This window comes from Dermacentor silvarum, chromosome 6 (genome assembly GCF_013339745.2).
Source record: "Dermacentor silvarum isolate Dsil-2018 chromosome 6, BIME_Dsil_1.4, whole genome shotgun sequence".
NCBI lineage: Eukaryota > Metazoa > Arthropoda > Arachnida > Ixodida > Ixodidae > Dermacentor > Dermacentor silvarum.
Window position 1 is genome coordinate 110,083,346 of NC_051159.1, and position 19,406 is coordinate 110,102,751.

Below are 19,406 nucleotides of genomic sequence, written 5' to 3' on the forward strand. Positions count from 1 at the left end.
TATTTACAAAGGTGCCCCTATGTACTGCATTGCCACCGCTATTTGTTGGAGTGCATTTTTGTATGCTTTTGTGTGGTCTGGAAGCATTCTGGCCCTTCATGGTTGTGCATCGATTGTGGCACGCGTGAAGCTCGCAAGAGAAGCGGCCCGATCGTGCTTGATGAATGGAGGCAGCAGCAGCAGCAGCCTTAGCAGTGGGCCCCAACAAGCCACAGTGGGCAACGCCAAGCCACTACAAGGACCATTGCTGTTGCCAATGCTACTGCCGTCCCTACTGCCATGTCTGCGGTTTGAACGAGAGCCCGGGCCTCCACTGTCACTTGCAGAGGAAAACTACACCTCATGATACTCCTCCTATGGACTCGTTTTTTAACTTCTCTTCTGACTTCCTGTGGCGACGTGTGTGTGCCTATTGTTGCCTGTTGTTGGCGCAGTTTGTAGGAAATGCTGTTGTTAACAGATGGATCAGCTTGCTATGGAACAGAAATGTCATGGCATATTTTTATGCAAACTTTGCGGTGTGTAAGCCACTTACCTTGTGCAGTAGCCAGGCATAGCCTTTTATTTGTGTATTGCATGGCAATGTATGTTGCCTGATTTAAGACTCTGGCTTTAGCGCTATATCTATCTGCCAAGATGCAGACCAAGAAAAACTTGCTGCTTGATGTTCAAAATAATTTTCGCAGTATCGGCAGTATTTCTTAGTAGCATTATGTGATCATTACACTATATTGTGAGTACTTGTGTGCTTATCTGTCTTTTTTAGCCCTGACAATAAGCTCTTGTCTATTTATATATTTCTTTTAGATGTTCATATCTGTTCATATCTCAAGTGTAAAAATGCACTAAAGCCAGCACTTATTGGGTAGGTGCCATTGTACAGTGTTGCACAATGGGCTGCAAGCTCAAAGGCATACATTTAGCAGATAGCATTGACAACCCTGTGTAAAAGTTATCAGACCAGGTGGCAGAGAAGTCCTCACTTGAAATTTCAGTTCCTTGTCTCTAATACATAGTGACAACTACCACCAGTGTTAATACCTATAAATAGTTTTGTTTACTTTACTGAGACTACAGTCTTAGAATTGTTGTAAGGAACAACTTTTTTATGTGCAAGGCCACTTTGTCTTAAAGTACCATGCCATTTGTATGTGCAATCCCCGTGCGTGTTGTTTACTTATTGCCATTGTCTCTGCTTGGTAGCTGTATGTTGGCATGCATATGTAGCATTTGTCTTTCTATTGTTGTGAAATTTTTGTGCATTTATAAATGCCTATGAAGCATTGTAGTATTTACTGTGTTTGGCTCGTTACTACTTAAAGCTGTTAAATGTTCTAGCTATGATGCAGGCGTGTTATTATTAGTAGTGTGCACTACATTAACAAAAGAATGTTTTCAATAGGTGCCAACTGAAAGTACAGCGGGTGCCTAATTTTGTCGTCGGGACGTACAGTAAAACCTCCATATTCGATATTGAGTTATTCAAAATTACGGATAACTTATATAATTCATGCAGTCTTGTCATTCCTCGTGCACATTTTACTTGATAGTTTGAACAGCCACGGCACACACACAGATAATTTTTTAGCTTGGGTTGTAGCCTCGAAAACCCTTGGCACTGGTGCGCATGTTTGTGACCCCCTCAGAAAAAGTGATGACCCCTGATCGATGCTGATGTCTATCTACACTAGGTTTCATTACAAATGCTGGAGCAGCATAGCCTGACTTTATCGTTAAACACCATGGTAATAGTGAGGGTGCCTCCGCTAAAGGGGCACAGCTAGGGCTGGAGGGGCAGAGAAACCATCCTGAGGTACATGATGTTTTTCCTAACAGCCAAGAATGTGAAAAGCTGTAGGTGCTGTAAGTTTTTAAGAAAAGGTGAGCTGGAGCTGACGAGGCAACATTTTAGGCTGGTACTTTAAAGGGTATTGGTCCATGAGTGTCTTGATGTTTCGCAACAAAAGCTTACGGTGCTGTGAAAGGAGATGCTTAACCACGCAATGGCCCACTCTAAAACAGTGGCCAGCATAATAACCATTGTTTTGGCCAATATTGGCCAGTCAGCCAGTATAACCAGCAGGGGCCGTCTAGTATTTAGCAAATGTACGGCCAATATCGGTGAGATTAATATAAATACCAAGGTATGCTCCTCATGCTGTGCATAGCATGCAACATTCAGCTTGGCCAAGTGCACTGGTGGCCATTCCAAAAAGGCTCTGGGCTGTCCAGATCAGGCACATAATTCTGGGTTTCGTAAGCTACCAAACCAAGCATCCTCATAACACCAACTGCTTGACATAACCATTGAGCAGATAAACGATACTTATGTGTGCCTGTGTAATGAAGTTTCGAGCCTTTTTTCTAAGTTTTCTTTTTGTGCAATTCAGATAACTGTTTTATTTTAATTTTTTTTTCTCTCTTCCAACATGCATCGAACTAGCGAGGTTTTACTGCATTGTCAATTACGTGCCACATATGTGTACATGGGTATACCACCTATTTACTTATGGCAGAGTCGCCTTTTGTAATTGTGATTCTTATTTGTAGGTGGCCACTTGTGATGAGATGTACGAAGTGATATATCAGTGTCTAGACAGAGCTTGTCTAACAGTGTGCTATCAGTTGCCTCCAGAGCAGCCTGTAATACACACTGTCTTATTTGGCACAAGTTGCTGTAAGACAAGAAGGAAGGACAGGGTCGTTTGCACTGCATTATGTTGGCAGCAGATTCATATCATTTACAGTGTAGATCGTGGTCAGTTTCAGTTGTGAGCGATGCCAAGTAATGTGCTGATCAGTGGCATTGGCAATCACAGGAGCTTCTGAGCAATCATTCTTATTCCCTTGCTTCATTGCCTGTCATATCATAATTTCAATGTGCATTTATGAAGCTCGACATCTGTGTAAAAATATTTAAGCAGTCTGAATTTTCGGCTGTTGTAACCTTGTGCTTTTCTTTAATGTATAGTTTACTCGTTGTTTCACACTGCAGCGTCCTATGATGGTTGATGGCACGAAGACTTGTTAGCACGAAGCATTTAAGCCATGTAGGTTTCTTGCCCTCATGCAGAAGTGTCCTTACATGTATAGGTATAATTGTAAGAGTCGCAACGCATTTATTTCAGGCGTGTCATGATCTTTCTGCCTCATTTCTCGAATAGTGTGGACTAGCAAGTTTTATCTGGAGTGTTTTGAACCTAACTATCAAATGTTCATTTCGAAGTAAGTATTTCCTCACAGTTTGAGTGATTCTTTGATACCACATTATAAATCTGATTGAAGCAGGAGCTTTTGTCTTTTGTTGTTTAAACATCATGTTTATCCAGACAGTTTTCAATGTAACCTCTGTTTTATTTGTAAGATTACCTCGCAAATCTTAAATAAAGCTGTTTTCTACACTGCAAAAGATACTGTTCATTGCTCCCCATTCATTGTTGAACTAATTCACTTAATTGTAGCAAACACATCTGCTCAAAGCAGAATAACTCCAATTTCATACTGTTTTCTACTGACTTCTTAACTCTTACACATCCCAGAAGCCTTGTCATGTTTTGTTTAAGTGCATCCAAGTGTTTCACAGGCTAGTTGGATGTAAAATTTGGAGGAGACTATTTCTAGTACCAAACCCAGAGTGTGAATGCTGTTCTCAGATCTCAAAGGCACATAACAGTATGTATATAAGAAAACCTTCTTAAAATGAAGTTTTCTTCCCTTCATCCTCCCACTTTCTGGAGCTGTCTTGCCAAGTAGACAACTTTGTCCACTGGATATGTGCATTTGGGCACTTTACACTCGGCATAACGACATTTTCTTCATTATGTTACATTAGCATGATAATGTTAACTTTGAAAAAGCATTGCTTTGCAATTGTGTCATTAGCATTATATTTGCATAAATTTACATTCCATTTGCATCATTTTGCACAAATATTTACGTCATTAGCGTTATGCTTGCATAACATCTGCTTTAACGTTTGCCCAAGCATCAAAGAAGGCGTTGCTTTACACTGATTTCATCATAAGGGTTTGATCCACCAACGTTCTCTCTTTTAATTTCTCAGACAGCATGCACCACAATCAGAATCATGAATGCAACATTGTGTCTGCGGTCTTTACAAAAGCGTGGAAAGTTTTTTGTGTAAGAAAGTTAATGGCATCTGCTTCACCAAGTACATGACTGTTGCGAGTGGTACTGAGTTTAACCACATAACCATACGAGTAGAAATGCTGCTCTAAAAATCACTACAATGTGCTAACACTCAAATGGGTGCTTTGCTGTTCTCATTAAATTATTCTTCCTTGTGCAGCATAGGCTGAAGGTATGTTACATACAAAATACTGCAGGGGACAACCATAGGACTAAAGGAACAACTCAGATGACAATGAACAGTTTGGTTAATCACTCCTCTCACTATCTCGCAATGCCTGTAGCACTGCACACAAGCTTACAAATTACATGCATGTGATAGTGTGTTGTTTTATTCTGCCACTGTTGCACAACTCGAGAAGTTGTGTTAAAGGTGTTGCTGAAGACTGCGGTAATGTGGAATTTCGCCTTGCCCCCATTTCCTTCCCACTCCCGTTCATTCTTGGCAGGCTCGGACTTGCCAGCGTCTGAGAAGAACTCTGTGTTCAAGTTCAGTGATGGAGACACGGCAGCCATGATGAAAGAAGCACTGAGCTTTTCTTCGCACCCCGCTGGCACAGAGCGGAGCAAATCCAACTCCGAACATGTGTCAAAGTCGGTTGTGCTACGTTCGCCTGCCACTGTTGTCACCATCCGAGCCTCGGAAACAGTCAGGTACTTGGTCTCTTCCCCTTGAGGCTTAGCTTTGAGGTGCTCCTATACCATATTCACCCAATTGTAACGTGCCCTCGATTGTAATGAGCACACAATTTTGAGCCAATCAGAGAAGGCATAGCCGCCCTTTGAGCCAATTGGAAATGTCAAGATGGCGAATTTGATGAACTGGTGGATTTTGGCAATGTCCAGAATAGCAACTAAGCTTCAATATGGTCACGTGACACTCCCTCCTGGTCTTTCTCCTTCTTGTATGAGAATAACACCACCTGCAGCGACGTGTGGATTGGATATCGGAAGTTTTTTTATTCCTGTGATCATAGCTTGTCACTCTTGCAGTTTTGGTTTCATACTTGAATCTAATGCGCGTCTCATTTTTTATGTTACCTTTTTCGTAAAGAAAGTGCACATTAGAATCAAGTAAACACGGTACTATGTTTCATATATAGAAGGCAACGCTATGAAGGGTAGAGACACTTCTCACGCTGCTCGCATTTGTGACCAAAAATAGTATGTCAAATATGAAAGAAATATATAGGCATGCATTATGTAATTCAATATAACATTGTCTTATGGCTCTTATGTCACAAAATGTGATGTAATTATTGCATAGAAGGCATCGCATATCTGAACCTATTTACTGCAATACGAAGAGAGTGACACATTTCTCGTACCAGCGGCCCCCGCACACTGCTTGTGGTTGCAACCAAAGCATAGTGTGTCACCCTACAAAGGTGTGCTTATAATGCGCACTTTGGTGTAACATTATTTCTGCAACTTGTAGTTTTAATATGTGAAGCAGTTATTCCATAGAAAGTGTCACAGACCAAAACTAACTGCACTATGAAACACACAAAGTGAGACTTGTATGACCATACTACTTGTGCAGCTGCCACAGCACTGCCTGTGTTGTACAGAATGGAGTATATAATATTGTCGAGTTTGTATTCTAGTTTGATAGATAAAGCCACTAAGGAGAGCGTGATCGCTTCTTGCAAGGTTAATCAAGTTGTTTTTATATCAGTCGGACTAGACAAGCATAGCCTCTGGCTTGCAGTATTTGCTGTCTCGGCATATTTTCCACTGTATCTAGAGGATTCTGCCTTTTCACTTATTAAAATGCAGCTGGCATTTCTGAAATAAGTTTACTTCACACGAAATAGCGCAATAAATGGATGACACCTAGAACAGGACAGAAATCTCTTCTACATGTCTTGCCTTTTTTTAGTGTACTAATATATAAAGTTGACTATAACAAGCTTGCCCAGCAACAAGCTATAAAACAAGTTAGTTTGTTAGTTATTGATTATATTGCTACTTTAGTCCAGCTGAAGCTGCTGAAATAAGTGTGTCAATCTTTCACCATGTAATGTACTTCCAGCTTTTTGATTACCAGAATGTGTAAGAAAGAACAGTCATCATTCTCAAAATCGGTTAAAATAAAGCTATTCTGTACTGATAATACAGCGGTTTGACTGTTGTGCCACTGTTGTACACAAAATTTCCAGCATCATCCTGCTCCACGGCATGTGAATTATACCGTAAATATAGTTGTGCCATGATGCACCAATATTTAAATCTGGAACCAGTAATTTGCAGAGTGACGAGTCCCAACAATAATAGCAGCACAGCTGCCTGGAAGCCAATTACTGGGAGTGAAACAAGTGCACTTCAAACAAAGCCATTGTGTTGTGCTAGTCTTTCTCATGTAATTTCTTTTCCCCCATCATTCTTTAATGTCTTCATTTTGCCGTATCCAGGTTCACCTGTGACCTAACACTAATTTGGCTTAGAGTATTCTAACTTTTGGTTATATGAAAGTTTGGCATCTGTAATTTGTTCTATCACAGTAGACTAGATCCTACCAATCACAAAATTCAAGGCTTTCAAACATGCTGAGTGGTAAATCAAAGTAATACTCAGTTAACGTATGTGTTCTAATGTTTATGCTGAGCACAGAGGGCATCCCATCAGAAAGAGCTGCGGGGGTGAAATAATTTTCTTTGTGTCTAAACCATGAACCCTTATTGCTCACATAAGGCTTGCAAGTGGTCTGATCTGTTGTTACAATGGAATTTAGGCCATACATTATAAGTCTCATGAAGGAGAAGTGATGAAAGAACAGAGAAAAAGAACACCTTGCATGGGTATGGTTTAGCAAATTCTTCTGCGTATAGAATGCACTACCGTGCACAAGTTCAGTACAGTATGGCCTTACTAATGCACTAACATAGTAAAAGTAACAGGGACTCTCTACACGCTCCAAAACATTAATTGGCCTTTCACCCCTGCTTGCTCCAAAACAGTGCTTTAACTGCTCCGAACTTACCTCGACAGACTATCTTACCAGCTATCAAAACTGCTCCGGACCATGGTTTTCCAGTTACACCACTGTAATATTACCAAAAGTGTCCCGTAATTTCGTTCGTGCTAGCAAACTAGCGAAAGGTGCTAACTGTGTTTCATACATAGCAGGCAGCGCTACAAAGGCTTCTCTCAGCTCGCATTTGCAACCCAAAAATAGTGCGTCACATGTAAAAGGAAGATGCAGGTATGCATTGTGTAATTAGATGTAACATTAAGTGTCATACTTTGTCACAAAATATGATGTATGTATTACATGGCAGGCATTGCAAATCTGAACCAATTTATTACCGAACAGGCGGAGGGACCAGCAGCCGTAGCGCACCGCTTGCACTCGCAACCAAAACATAGTGCAGTGGAATCTTGTTAATTCAAACTTCTGGCTTATTCAAACTGATTCAGTGCTCCTGTCAAAATTACTATGTGTGTTTCAATGTGTGTAAACGCTCGGTAATTCGAATTCATAAGGATGTGCGATGGTTAATTCAAACGTACTGTATTGCCAGCCGTGCTCTCAGCAGCGCGCTAAATTGTGCGACGGCGCTTCCAACCTGTCAGCACAGCCACGGGACGGCTGCTGCGCCCATCTTCCATTGCAAGTACCGTATTTTGTCCTGTATAACCCGCGCCAAAAATGAGAAAACTTTAACAGTGAAGTTGGGGTGCAGGTTATATGCAAATTTTGCCTTGAGGTGTGGCTTCACAGCAGCACAAGTTTTGCTTCAAAGTTTGGCTTCACGACAGCACTGAAAACACTGAGGTTCAGAAATAACATGTTATGTTATGTAACCTTATGTCCACAAGTTGTATTAACTCTCTAGAAAATGTAGCAGATCAAGAACAACACTGCGAAATGCACGGAGTAAGACTTGTATGACCACACTACTTGCGTAGCCTTTGCACCGTTAATTATGAAACAGAGCATAGGGTGCCAGCTGCGTGTAACACCGTGTGTTGTGTGGTGTGGCAGCGTGAGTTCCCTGGGGCCATCTGCCGTGCGCAACCTGACGTGGACTCCCCCCCACAGTGTTGAAGGCTCTACCCCCACACACACGGAAGGCACGCCTTCGTTTACGGAGTCCAGTTCCAGCGGAGACATTGGTGGGTACCCAAGCCATTCATTCTTCATGGCCCTTCACCACTCTTGTGTTGTTGGCCTACTGTATGAGTAACTGTAGACTGATGTTTGGAGAGGCTGTGAATGGTGTGTTACATTTGACCATACAAATTGTCATAATAATAGACCCCAAATAACAAACAAAACAAATACTTTGCATATGTGCGCAGATATATGCACAGACTTAAGCAATTCGTACATTAAAAACAGCGAAGCTGTATAATTGAATTCTCACACCCTTCAAAAATCCTGAGGTTCTGGTTTGCCACTGCCCGCAAACTACCCGAGACTGCAAATGCTTCACTATACCTGGCGCAATTCATGTTATACTCAAGTTTTTGCAAACACTCTAATGTATCCAAACTTTGTATGTCTATGCTCTCCACTATATCCAATACGTTTCTGTATGCTGTGCTGGCTCTACTGACGCCGTGGTCATACGGCCACCTTGGGGCTCCTTGGGTTTGTCGCTGGCTGTTCTCTGGCTAATATCTAATACTGACCACGTCACAAGACCTTGATAAATCACCCTGATCAACTCTTCTGGGCAGGGGCTAGTGATATAAAGTTTTTATTTTTATGTGCAGCTTGCCCAACAACACCCCTTAAGAACTGGATGAACAAGGGGTCACAGCCTTCGCTCGGCGACTCACAAGGGCTACACGACAGTGAAACGGTGAGTAACTGTTACTAGTTGGTGCCTTTTTTCACACATCACTGTTGCAGACAGTGGCTGCATCTTGCTGTGTCATGCTGTATGGCTCTTTGAAAAATGTGCACTGTATTTATGTACGAAATGATCAACTGCTCAGCTTTTGTGAATGCAGTATAATGTCAATAAAAGCCCCCAAATTAGGTCCCCTTTATGTTTATCAGGAAGGAAATATATTAGGGTGACAAAAACAATTATTTGCACTCTTATTGTGAAAATTACTTTAGCAACATTTTAGGAAACAGAAATAGATCATCTTTTGATGTTAACATCCTGCTTTTCAGCACACGTACTGATTTGCCTACCTATTAAGCAGCACAACTCAAAAGGTTTCGTGTGCATTCAACTTTGTCACCTGTCCTGGATGTTTGTCCAGCTCCATCTTCACGGCTGACGCTTGTGCATACTTGTTTGAAATGACATATAAATTCAAAAGCAATCGTTTGCGACAAAAATTTCTTCGCACTGCGCACAATGTTTCTGATAAGCACCAGCACTCGAGACTTGAATCAAAACAGAAAAACAGATTCCTTCTTTCATGCTCTTCTTTCGTGCAAATCATGAGTGCGGCAGCCTTCATTTTTCTAGCTGGGGGTGAAGATGAACTGATGTAGCATTTTGAGACCCACATAGCTGATGGCCTCAAACTATGAAAGACATATAAATGCTGGCGAGCAGAAGTCTTAAGACAAGTGAACTGCACAGAATTTTTTTTTTTTTTTACTCACCCTCGTATTACTAACTTGCTCATGCCCAAGACAATTGTGATCAGAATGAAAAATGCTGATTTCTTACCAATAGCATTTCAGGAGCCTTTTGGGGGAATGAAAAAAATATCTTAACACGACCCTGCACCTGAGGTAATCTTGGAATACTAAAGCTATGTGAACTCGTAAATCGTGTTTCCATCAGCAGGGAAGGAAAGCTGATGTTAGCTTTGCGATTCTCAGTGTTGACAAAGATAGCTACAAGCCTTTCATCACATTTACTACAACAGCCATGAACATTTGGCATGAAGTGATGTCATCTCTGTGACCTGCCTTGACGTACATCTTGAAGTTTGCCAGTCTCAACCAATGAATGTCGACTTTGTGCATTTCACCTTGCTGTGTGTAGTGGGGATTTGCCTTGCAACATCAGCATTGCAGCATGAAGAACGGGGTTGAGCATTGTGCCTGGTGTCTGCTGCGCAATATTTTTCTACGCCTTTTGTTGTACTGCTTGCGTCTATCTGGAGTAAGAAAGCGTGGAACATTTGCAACTGTGCGTATTTCACCGCATTAGGTGGTAGCAAAACTTGGTTGCATAATGTTTCACATAACGCAGTGGCCAAACTGGGCTCATGCCCCTGGCAAAGCCAGTTTTGGAAGCTACGTATAGCTTCTGCTTCCATGAAATTTAGAAGTTTTACGCCCTTAGTCTCAAGCTTGAATGTACGTACTAGTATGCTTATAGGTGCAGTATGGTATCTTATTTGCAAGCTGTTAATGTGTAAAGGCAACAACAAATGGAACATGACAGTGCGAGTGCATTGGTCCTCTGTGTGTTCTGTGTCATGGAATAGGGAAACAGGATCAGGTCAATAATTGTGAGTAACAAATGCATCCTTTCGGTTGTCCTTGAGCGAAGAGCTTCCTACGAAGTCATCATGTGGCACAGAATCTGGTAGAGGCTGCATGCTGAGACGAGTCGTGTTTCATTTGTTGCTCACCGTACCTGCTGAAAGGATGGCCTAGCATGACTCACATCGAGATAGCGACAATCTATTTTCTACATAGTGCCAATGACATACATAGTCTCTATGAAGACTTTTTTTTTTTTGCAATAACTTTGTAATAAAAGTTAGTTCTTAATTCTTTCACCCTGACGGATGTTATTATCACATCCGTTTCTTAAGGACACTTAAATACTGATTTAGGATCATAATAGGTGTATTTTGCATATTCCTCATGAAAATGTGGCAAACTTGCAATGCATAGTATGGAGGATTTATAAGGTTTCACCATGTCAACATGACTAAGAAGTGTTTTCACTTCTGTCTTGAACAGTGGCATGTGAGTACAAGATTGAGGCTACTTACTTTTGCCTTTCGATTTTTCTGTACCGCCACCATTTGCTACTTAGCTGTTGCTTACTTCAGCTACATCATGTCCACAATGCTGCCACGCTTTCACAAAAATTATTAATGTGTATCATTGCCCGTTCATATTTCTTTTGCTAGCAAAAGGGCTTATTATTGTGTGATTTTTGTTAGACAAGCATTCTACCTTGTTTATGGTCAGCATCAGAAGCCAGCATCAACATTGTCTCTGGCTTTAATTTTAAACGTTAGCCGTTCTTATGCAATGAACTGAATAATTTCCTATTCTTAGCCAACGGACTAAATCTCAAGACCATTGCAGAAACACTCATGACTGTGTACCTTTTGCGCTTGTTTCTTTGTTGACCTAGAGAGTGATAGCCATTGTGCAGAACTGTGTCCTGTCTGTAATTTGTAATGCTAGTATGGCATGTACCAAAAGAAAATCTGCAAGGACACTTTTGAGAATGAAGTATGTAAGGCTTTTGTTTGTTGATGTCTGATGCCTGACCCTTGTCGGCTTTCTACCTTGCTTTTGTGTTTCAAAATTCATGCTGTGCTGCTTTCAATATATACTCTTCAACTTATGTAGCTAGCAAATCATAAACTTGAAAACTAGCACTTACGTACTAGCACCTGCCACTCAGTGACCATGTCATAGTTGTAATGCTTGGCTGTCTTACTATCTATTGTTGCAAATCGGGCAAATACTATAAGGGCACTGGCATTTTTGTTTGATTCATGAAAATTTGTTGGCATCAGTATTTCAGTAAGCAGTAAATTTCCCCATTCAAAAATTTATTGTAGCTAGGTTTAATTTGAAACTATTGAATTGCTTTTGATATATGTGTCGAGTGGCTCTTCAACACAGTTTTTTAGCACCTAAAAAGTTGCAAATGCTACACTAAGATCCAGAGCTTTAGGTTAAAGCACACAGATGTCTCCTTTCATGTCTTTTTTTCCCCCCGCTTGAATGTCTGTTTTATGTGCTCAATTTCTTCTTCTCTAAAACTTGACTAAACCTAGGAGCTAAACTGCACGTGACATGAAATGTAGTTTAGGCACTGCAGCCTTCCAATGTAGTCATGTCTCTCTGAGCAGTCTGTTCCACTTCTGTCATTAGCACTGCCTCAACTTTTTAACTGCATGTGCTCTGTGATGTAACTAGTCTTTTCACAAGGCAAGTTGCTTGAAACAAGTTGCAGTTGTATGTCTGACGATGTGTGTGCCCTAGTGTAGTTAAGCAAATGCCATACAGCTGCTAGTTTGTTTTCTGTTGTGACACTACTTCGATTTGGATAATACTGAGTTTGCTTGGGGCAATAGTAACTCACCGCTACAGTGAAACCGCACAGCCTTCATATGAGCTCAACTTTTGGGATGCACCTCACACCTATAAATACGTCACACCTCACACAAAATAAATATCTTGAAATAAATAAATAAAAATAAACCTCTCACATAGTTAAGGCTGGCATGCCCACAATGGGCTGTGGGCTGAAGCATATAAGCACTTTGTACTGTCTGTCCTTTTGTGAAGAGGCTAACTTAAATTCTGAAAGAATGCCATGCAATGCAGACAGTATGCACCAACACTGCTCACTTCATAGCCCAGAGTCAGATGAAATCACATGCACATCAGGCCTGCAGGAAATAATTGAATTGTTCTTAATGCAACTACTTAAGGGTGCCACTAAATGCAGCAATGGCTTCATGCTGAAAGTGACATCTTGGATTCGAGAGGTGGTGATCCAAGACACAAACCGCAAATGCACATGCCAGTAAGCTTTGTGTAGTGGGTGTTGGCCATGCCATGACCATGCTGGCCACATCCGATTACCAATTATTATTTATTACTACTATGCTATTACTATATTTTACAGCATTTACCCCTTATGTAATACTTTCACTTAATGATTAATGAGCAAGGCATAAAAAAGCTGAGCGTGTTATGTCATCTCCCTGCACTGCCAAATCAATCCATCTATTTTGCCTCTCTCAACACATATTTGCATTCAATGAAAAAATATTAAGACACTGTGAAAGGAGAGGGGGCGAGTGTGAATGCTCTGCATTTCCAGAACAAAGACAGTGAAGTACCCCCAACCAAGGTTCTTTCTGCATGTAACACAGTAAGCAATGCATCAAATAAAGTAAAGAGAAGGACTGATTTGGTGGCACAGAACAATGGCTCGGTGTGCATTTAGAGTCACTCTAGGTGTACTCCTCGGCTTTATTTAAGTGGCGCTTTGTGGTTTGAAAATATTTTACAGGGCTGTGATTGGTGGGTTTGTGATACTACATGATCACCACCACATCCTATTACCTTGACATCACTTTTGGCACAAAGTCACGCTGTGTTCAATGTGCTTGTGTTTGGATGTTTTGGCCCTTCTAAATCATACATGCATGGAGCAGTTGGAAAAATAGCATTTGCATAATGGCATTTCTCAGCAGAACTGCAGTCTGTATTGGTGCTATTATGTTGTGTATTAAAAATCTTGGATCACATCTGATTTGTGGCTGCAACCGTATAAAAGAAGTACCACACATATTTACTGCGTCATAGCTTTTGTTCAAGCAACTTGCCTCAGGCAACGCTGATTGCATAGCTGGTGTTGATTAGACACTGCTGCTGGTGGACACTGCAGTTAATTGTCTCTGTTGTCTCCTTCACTTGCTTTAGCCACAGGGTGGACCACTCGTTGTCATGGAAACGTCAGTGTGACTGATGCACTCAGGCCAGTACAAAAGCAAAAACCTTGAGCATTGCCAGGCTTTCGCTGCCTTTGCACATTTTGGCCGTGCGGCCACTTCGGTTGGTAGTGCAGGCTTTACTTTTTTACTCCACGCATACATCACATGCTTGGTGTTTTTTTTTTGCCTGCACTTACATGTTTATTGTAGCTTCATTTACAAGACCAAGAATGGTTGTTCAAAGTCATTAATGCGTGGTATTTCAGATTTTGCTGCTTAGACAGCTGCATTCTAGACGGCACACTTGTAAATGGAGCGTAAAAAATTATCCGATCTGAAACTGTGGGTTTACTTGCTTAGAAGCTTCGATATTTCCAACGAATTCTGCCACACAACACTGTGCAGTAATCCTGGCCAAAGCGTGCTCAATGTAGTTACCAGTTAAAACAGATACGTGTGGTAACATTTGAGCCACAATAAGTGTGCAGTTATCACATAACAAATGATGAGCACACTGGCACCAGGCGCCACATTTAGCTGAAAATATGTAGGAATACATATATGTAACTTCGCTTGGTTCTCAAGGCTAGGGTAACTTTAGCAATATGGTCATATTATTAGGGCTCCTACAATAGTGTCCTTCTATTACTACTTCTGCTACTACTATATTATACAGAATTTACCTTTTACGTAAACTTTCACTTATTGCTTAATGAGCAAGGCATACAAGGCCTGTGGTAATCCTTCAGTTAATCTTCTCTCTGCACTTTGACCCAGAACTTACTATCATCAAACTATTAACCTCTTATATAAAATTTATGGTCACTTATTTTAAACTGCACACTAGAGCCAGAGCATTGCCTTTAACGAGCAGAAATCCTTGCGTTAAGCTTGATGCATATTGCTTAGATGGAGTCGTCTATGCACAATTAGCACCTGTTACAAAATTGTTTCTTTCTCCTGCTTTTTTTTTTTTTTCACTTTAACTTGCTTTTTTTTTCATGTCAGCTTGTTTCTTTGTGCTGTCTTCTTTTTTTCTTTTTGGGACTGTCTACTTCCTTCTCCTACTTACATGTTGAAAACAAAGTTTACAGCATCTTGGTTTTTGCATCTTTCTGTGTATTTGTTGCCTTGTCGTGCCAGGATACCTTCCCACTTCTGTGTTGTTCTTACATGTGTATGTTTTTTTGTGTCTGTGCATTGCAGTGAGCTGTGGTGACAAAATTGTCCTCAGTTTACCTAACTTTTGCAAAAGGTAAATTAAGTGTGCAGATACCATTGTTGCATGAATATACTGTGGGCGGGGACAAGGGGGGGGAGGTGGAGTGCTTTTCATGAACCAGAAAGCAAAGAATTATGCAGATCCTACACACTGCGGGGATCTATAAAAGCGAAGCTTTCATGAGCCAGCAAGGTAGAATGGTGCATTATGCCTAGAGACGCTCTGAATATTTCAGTGATGAATGCATCCCTCAGCCACCATGTTGGACCTTGCAGAGAAAGTGGAACATTTATTTAGCATTAAAACATGTTGAATCACATGTACAAAGAGGCTTCATAAAATGGCAGCACGTTTGGTTTGTCGTCTATTAAAAGCGTGCTGCACACTTACAGCTGCATTTCACACTACACCTCATGTGCTGCTGAGCAGATAGTTGAAGAGGGCTTATCATGATAGGGTTAGCAGCAATAAGTCATACTGCCCATTAGTGGTTATGTTCTTTGCTGAGGCTGCCACCACGCCTTTGTGCATTTTCAGTGCTTATTCATATAGGCATCGCCGCACTCGCATCGAAGTCGTAATCATTAGTCGACCGGTCTGTGCACTTTCTAATAAGGTGGAAGGGCTTTTGCGGCATAGTGTGGCATATATTGGCCTAACCACGAGTTGAGGTGGTGCAGTTAGCCTTTATGCGACAAAAATTGATTGTGGTATGCACTAACCAGTCGGCAGGCATATGAAAAGCCACTGCGGCTTAAGTGGTCAGCCAGTACATAAGGCTCTATGGAGACTGGGTGTGCACCCTGGTTGTGAACTGTGCAACCAGCCCTTAGGACTGCAGTGTGCTATTGTATCCTTCCTCCGCCACGTGTGCAATTCTTGCAGCATAGAGAGTCCTTTGTGATGGCTCAAAGGCTGTGACAAATTCACTACTGAACACAAGCTTGCAGGTTTGATTCCCAGTCAACGCAGCTCCATTTTGGTGGGGGCAGAATGCGAAAATGGTGCCGGTATCGTACATTGGGTGCCCATCAAAGAACTCTTAAGTGGTCAAATGTTAATCCTGAGACTGCCACTACAGTCTCTCTCATAGCTCCTGTGTTGCTTTGGGAGGTTTAACCCCAATAGCTTAATCTATAGAGGCTGGCTTTTCTGCACAGTTTTGTCATCTTGTTGATGAGCTTGACACATATTGAAGGATAAAGGGGAAAAAAATTCAAAATCTTCTGTGCAACATTTAGCAACAACACGTCATAGAAAGTGCCATCAACTCTTGTCACTGCTGGTTTGCACATTGTGGGCCACGGCACAATGAAGGCTGCTGTACTGCATTTCTTTACCTTCAGTAAAGAAAGCGAGGTGCAAGTGGCAACGTGGGCAGAGCAGGAGAAAGTAGACTTAATCAATGCTGAGTGCAGCAAGGACCACGCCATAGTTGTAATGCTTGGCTGTTTTGATATTCAATGTTGCAAGTTGGGCAATACTATAGAGACACCACAGATTCACTGTAAAAATCATGCATTACATTTGGAGCATGGTTCCCTGTATTACACAAGGTGCCTGTTCGACTAGCAGTTTCACAAGATCTTGGGTTATTGTCGTGTAGCTATGGTAGTCGGCGACCATTCATTGCCACAGGGTCCTGACCGTAAGACTGATCTAAAGATGCAACCACAGCTCACTGAACTGCTGCTGTCCTTTGTTTTTGTTACTTGTTTTCGTTTGTATTAACCACCTGTATCAATGTCTGTCTCTTGTCAACTGTGTTTGTCACTTTGTTGATTCTACTGGGTTCACTTTGGTTCTGCATTTACCATTCTTTCTGCAAGTGTTCCTTTGACGTACAGTCCATTCTTTCCAATTGTTTTAATCTTTATAAACTAATCGTCTTGCTTTTCTGCTTTGACACTTGTTAATGTTATGTAGTGCTAGGAGGTTGATTTGAAAGATTTGTTGGGTTTTTGAGGAAAAACAGGAAGGGCGAGGTTCGAACTTTTTTTAGAAGAGTGGAGTCAGAGAACAGCTTTTCTTGTGGCTGCGTAGCAGCTGAAGAGGTATTCAGTCTTTGCTATTGAGTAGACTTAATGACCATGCAACATATGCAGTTAACTTTGTTATTAAACTTGCGCATCTAATTAGTATGTCCATGAAAATTTTGTGCATTAAGCAGCTGATGAGCTTGGTGCCAGGTATTTTCAAACTTTCGCTTCTCTATGTGTGCCAGTTGACTAGGGCTATTAGGATAGAATGGCCATTGTGTAATATACACCAATTGGCAGTATTTTAAATAGTAACGAAGAAGAAAAGCAGCTGGCACCTTATCACTCAAATGTTTATTTGCCTTAGAAAGGTCCAGAATAACCACACAGCTTCCACATTGGCTGGCAGCACAGTTTCGAAAACTATCTTGTGATGAAAGATAAAAAAGGATAGACATAATGTCATTTACTAACATATTATGTTAAAGCTTAGATGGTTCTTGAAAGCACTCATGGCACTCTATTCTGCAGCTGCTTTACTGCAAGTATTGTTGTCCGCACTCTGGAGGATTGTACTATCACACTCACTATGACCTGCAGCATGCAAGGTACACAAAAGCATTCTTTAAAATGAATTGTTCTACTGCTCGGCATCAGCCGATTACATTCTATGGTGGATAGGAGAAAATTTCACTGTTTCGTTGTACATGCAAAACACAGCGATCAACACACATCTCTCTGACATGCTCTGATCAAGCCAAAGAGCAATAATGATAGGAACAAATAGAGTAAAGAACTGGGCAAATTCTGCAAGGTATTCTTGCTTTTGTTTCATGAAGTAGATGCAAAAATTCATTATCTAGTAAATGAAAAGGGAGACACAGGCAAGGAATAGCAGGAGTACACGAGTGCTATTTTACAATTGAAGGTTTACTGAAAAATATATTTTTAAGCAACATACATTGTGAAACAAATTTAAACAACCAAAACGATAATTAAAAGTATGGCTGACTTTTGTTAAACGGAATCTTAAGAGACCAGATAAATAAGTTCCATTTATCACGAGTTCCATTTATCGTGAGATTGAGCTGAAGGGCACACAAGATGCTCTTTTGAAAGGGGCAGATACTTTATTGCCAGCAGCAGATAATTGGTTTAGCAGATGTGATGAGACAGCTTCTTCTCTAAAAATTTCTACTTGCTCGTAGCTGCTGTACAATACATTATTACAAGAAAGAGTCATTTAGTCATTTTTTTTATATTGACGTTTTAGTGGAGCTACCACTCTCGAAGTCATCAATAACTTTGCATCTTCGTCTCCTGCATGAGTGCATTGTGAAGCCGTTTCTGTGCCACCATCGGAAATGCTAGGGAAAATCACAGCTCATCGACATTGCCAACACAAAGAAACCACATCAAGCCACAACGACAGTAGAGCCACACTAAGCATGGCACCAACAAAAGCCAGCAAAAGCCACCTTGGCGATAACATAGAAAACCGTTGAGAAAGCCCGAAAAATAAAAACGCAAGCAATGATGCCTGCCGCGATGCCTCTGAAATTGGCAGCTTCATTTTTGGTAATATATTTAGTTCCATTTACTTGGAGTTAGAAAAAAAATGTGGTTTTGTAAAACACTTTTTTTTTTTTTGCATTGCCTTAATGCAAAACCAATCAAACAAAAGGCTGTTGTTTTGTTTAAGTGGCAATTCCGTTTTAAGCAATTTCCGTTTACCGAGATTCTACTGTAAAAAGGCACATGAGAACAGGTGTAGTTATGCGTGATCAAGACAAGCAAATGCATCTTTCGTTGGGGTGGTAGATGGCTGTCTCACACACAGTTGTGCATGCTTTCCAATATGAAAAGCTGTTGCAATCTCTCAAGTGCGCTGATAAAATGAGCGCAGACTTTTTCGTAAAATCCTTCTTCACATCCTTTTTCAGGCTGTACATTATAAATAGTATACACTCAAGCTCACCTAATGCTTTATTTTAGTACATGTATTTATAGAAACCTGTTGCAAACGATGGTTTTACATTTAGCTTGAAACAATAAAATGGTTATTTTGACTTGGCCGTATACCTAATTTCCTGAGCTTGCAACATAATTTTTCTTTACTACATCAGTTATGTGAAGTGTGAAAGCTAACCAGCACTGTTGTCCAACCTCCGAATGTGTTTGAGTGTGTGCTTCCATGGTGCAGGTCATACTGAGTGCCTTAGTTAGACCTCCAATCTGTCTACAACAGTGTGTGAGCTTGCAGCTAGCAGTATGATCAGCTCACTCTGCTGAGAATCGCTAGCATTATCAGCCAGATTGTATGCTTCAGTCACTATAGCTCAGGACACTTTCCATTGTAGCTTGAAAGCAATGGGAAGCAATGCGGCACTTGCAGTGCCGCATTGCTTCAGTGCTCTTGATACAGCAATTCT

General features: G+C 41.0%; 1 protein-coding gene across 10 annotated transcripts in view; it reads left to right on the forward strand.

Moving 5' to 3' along the window:
- The window catches only part of LOC119455842 (phosphatidylinositol 4-phosphate 5-kinase type-1 alpha-like), an 83,229-nt gene that overhangs the window by 57,565 nt on the left and 6,258 nt on the right, over positions 1-19,406 (forward strand). For 4 of the 10 annotated variants that reach the window (XM_037717335.2, XM_037717336.2, XM_037717339.2 and 1 more), the window contains 3 exons: positions 4,599-4,803; positions 8,138-8,268; positions 8,872-8,960. In XM_037717335.2, coding sequence (XP_037573263.1) covers positions 4,599-4,803; positions 8,138-8,268; positions 8,872-8,960 — 425 coding nt within the window. Of the gene's footprint in view, positions 1-130; positions 3,410-4,598; positions 4,804-8,137; positions 8,269-8,871; positions 8,961-13,762; positions 13,895-19,406 lie in introns of those variants that run through there. The other 6 variants (XR_007467536.1, XR_007467535.1, XM_037717344.2 and 3 more) reach the window with 4 other exon arrangements.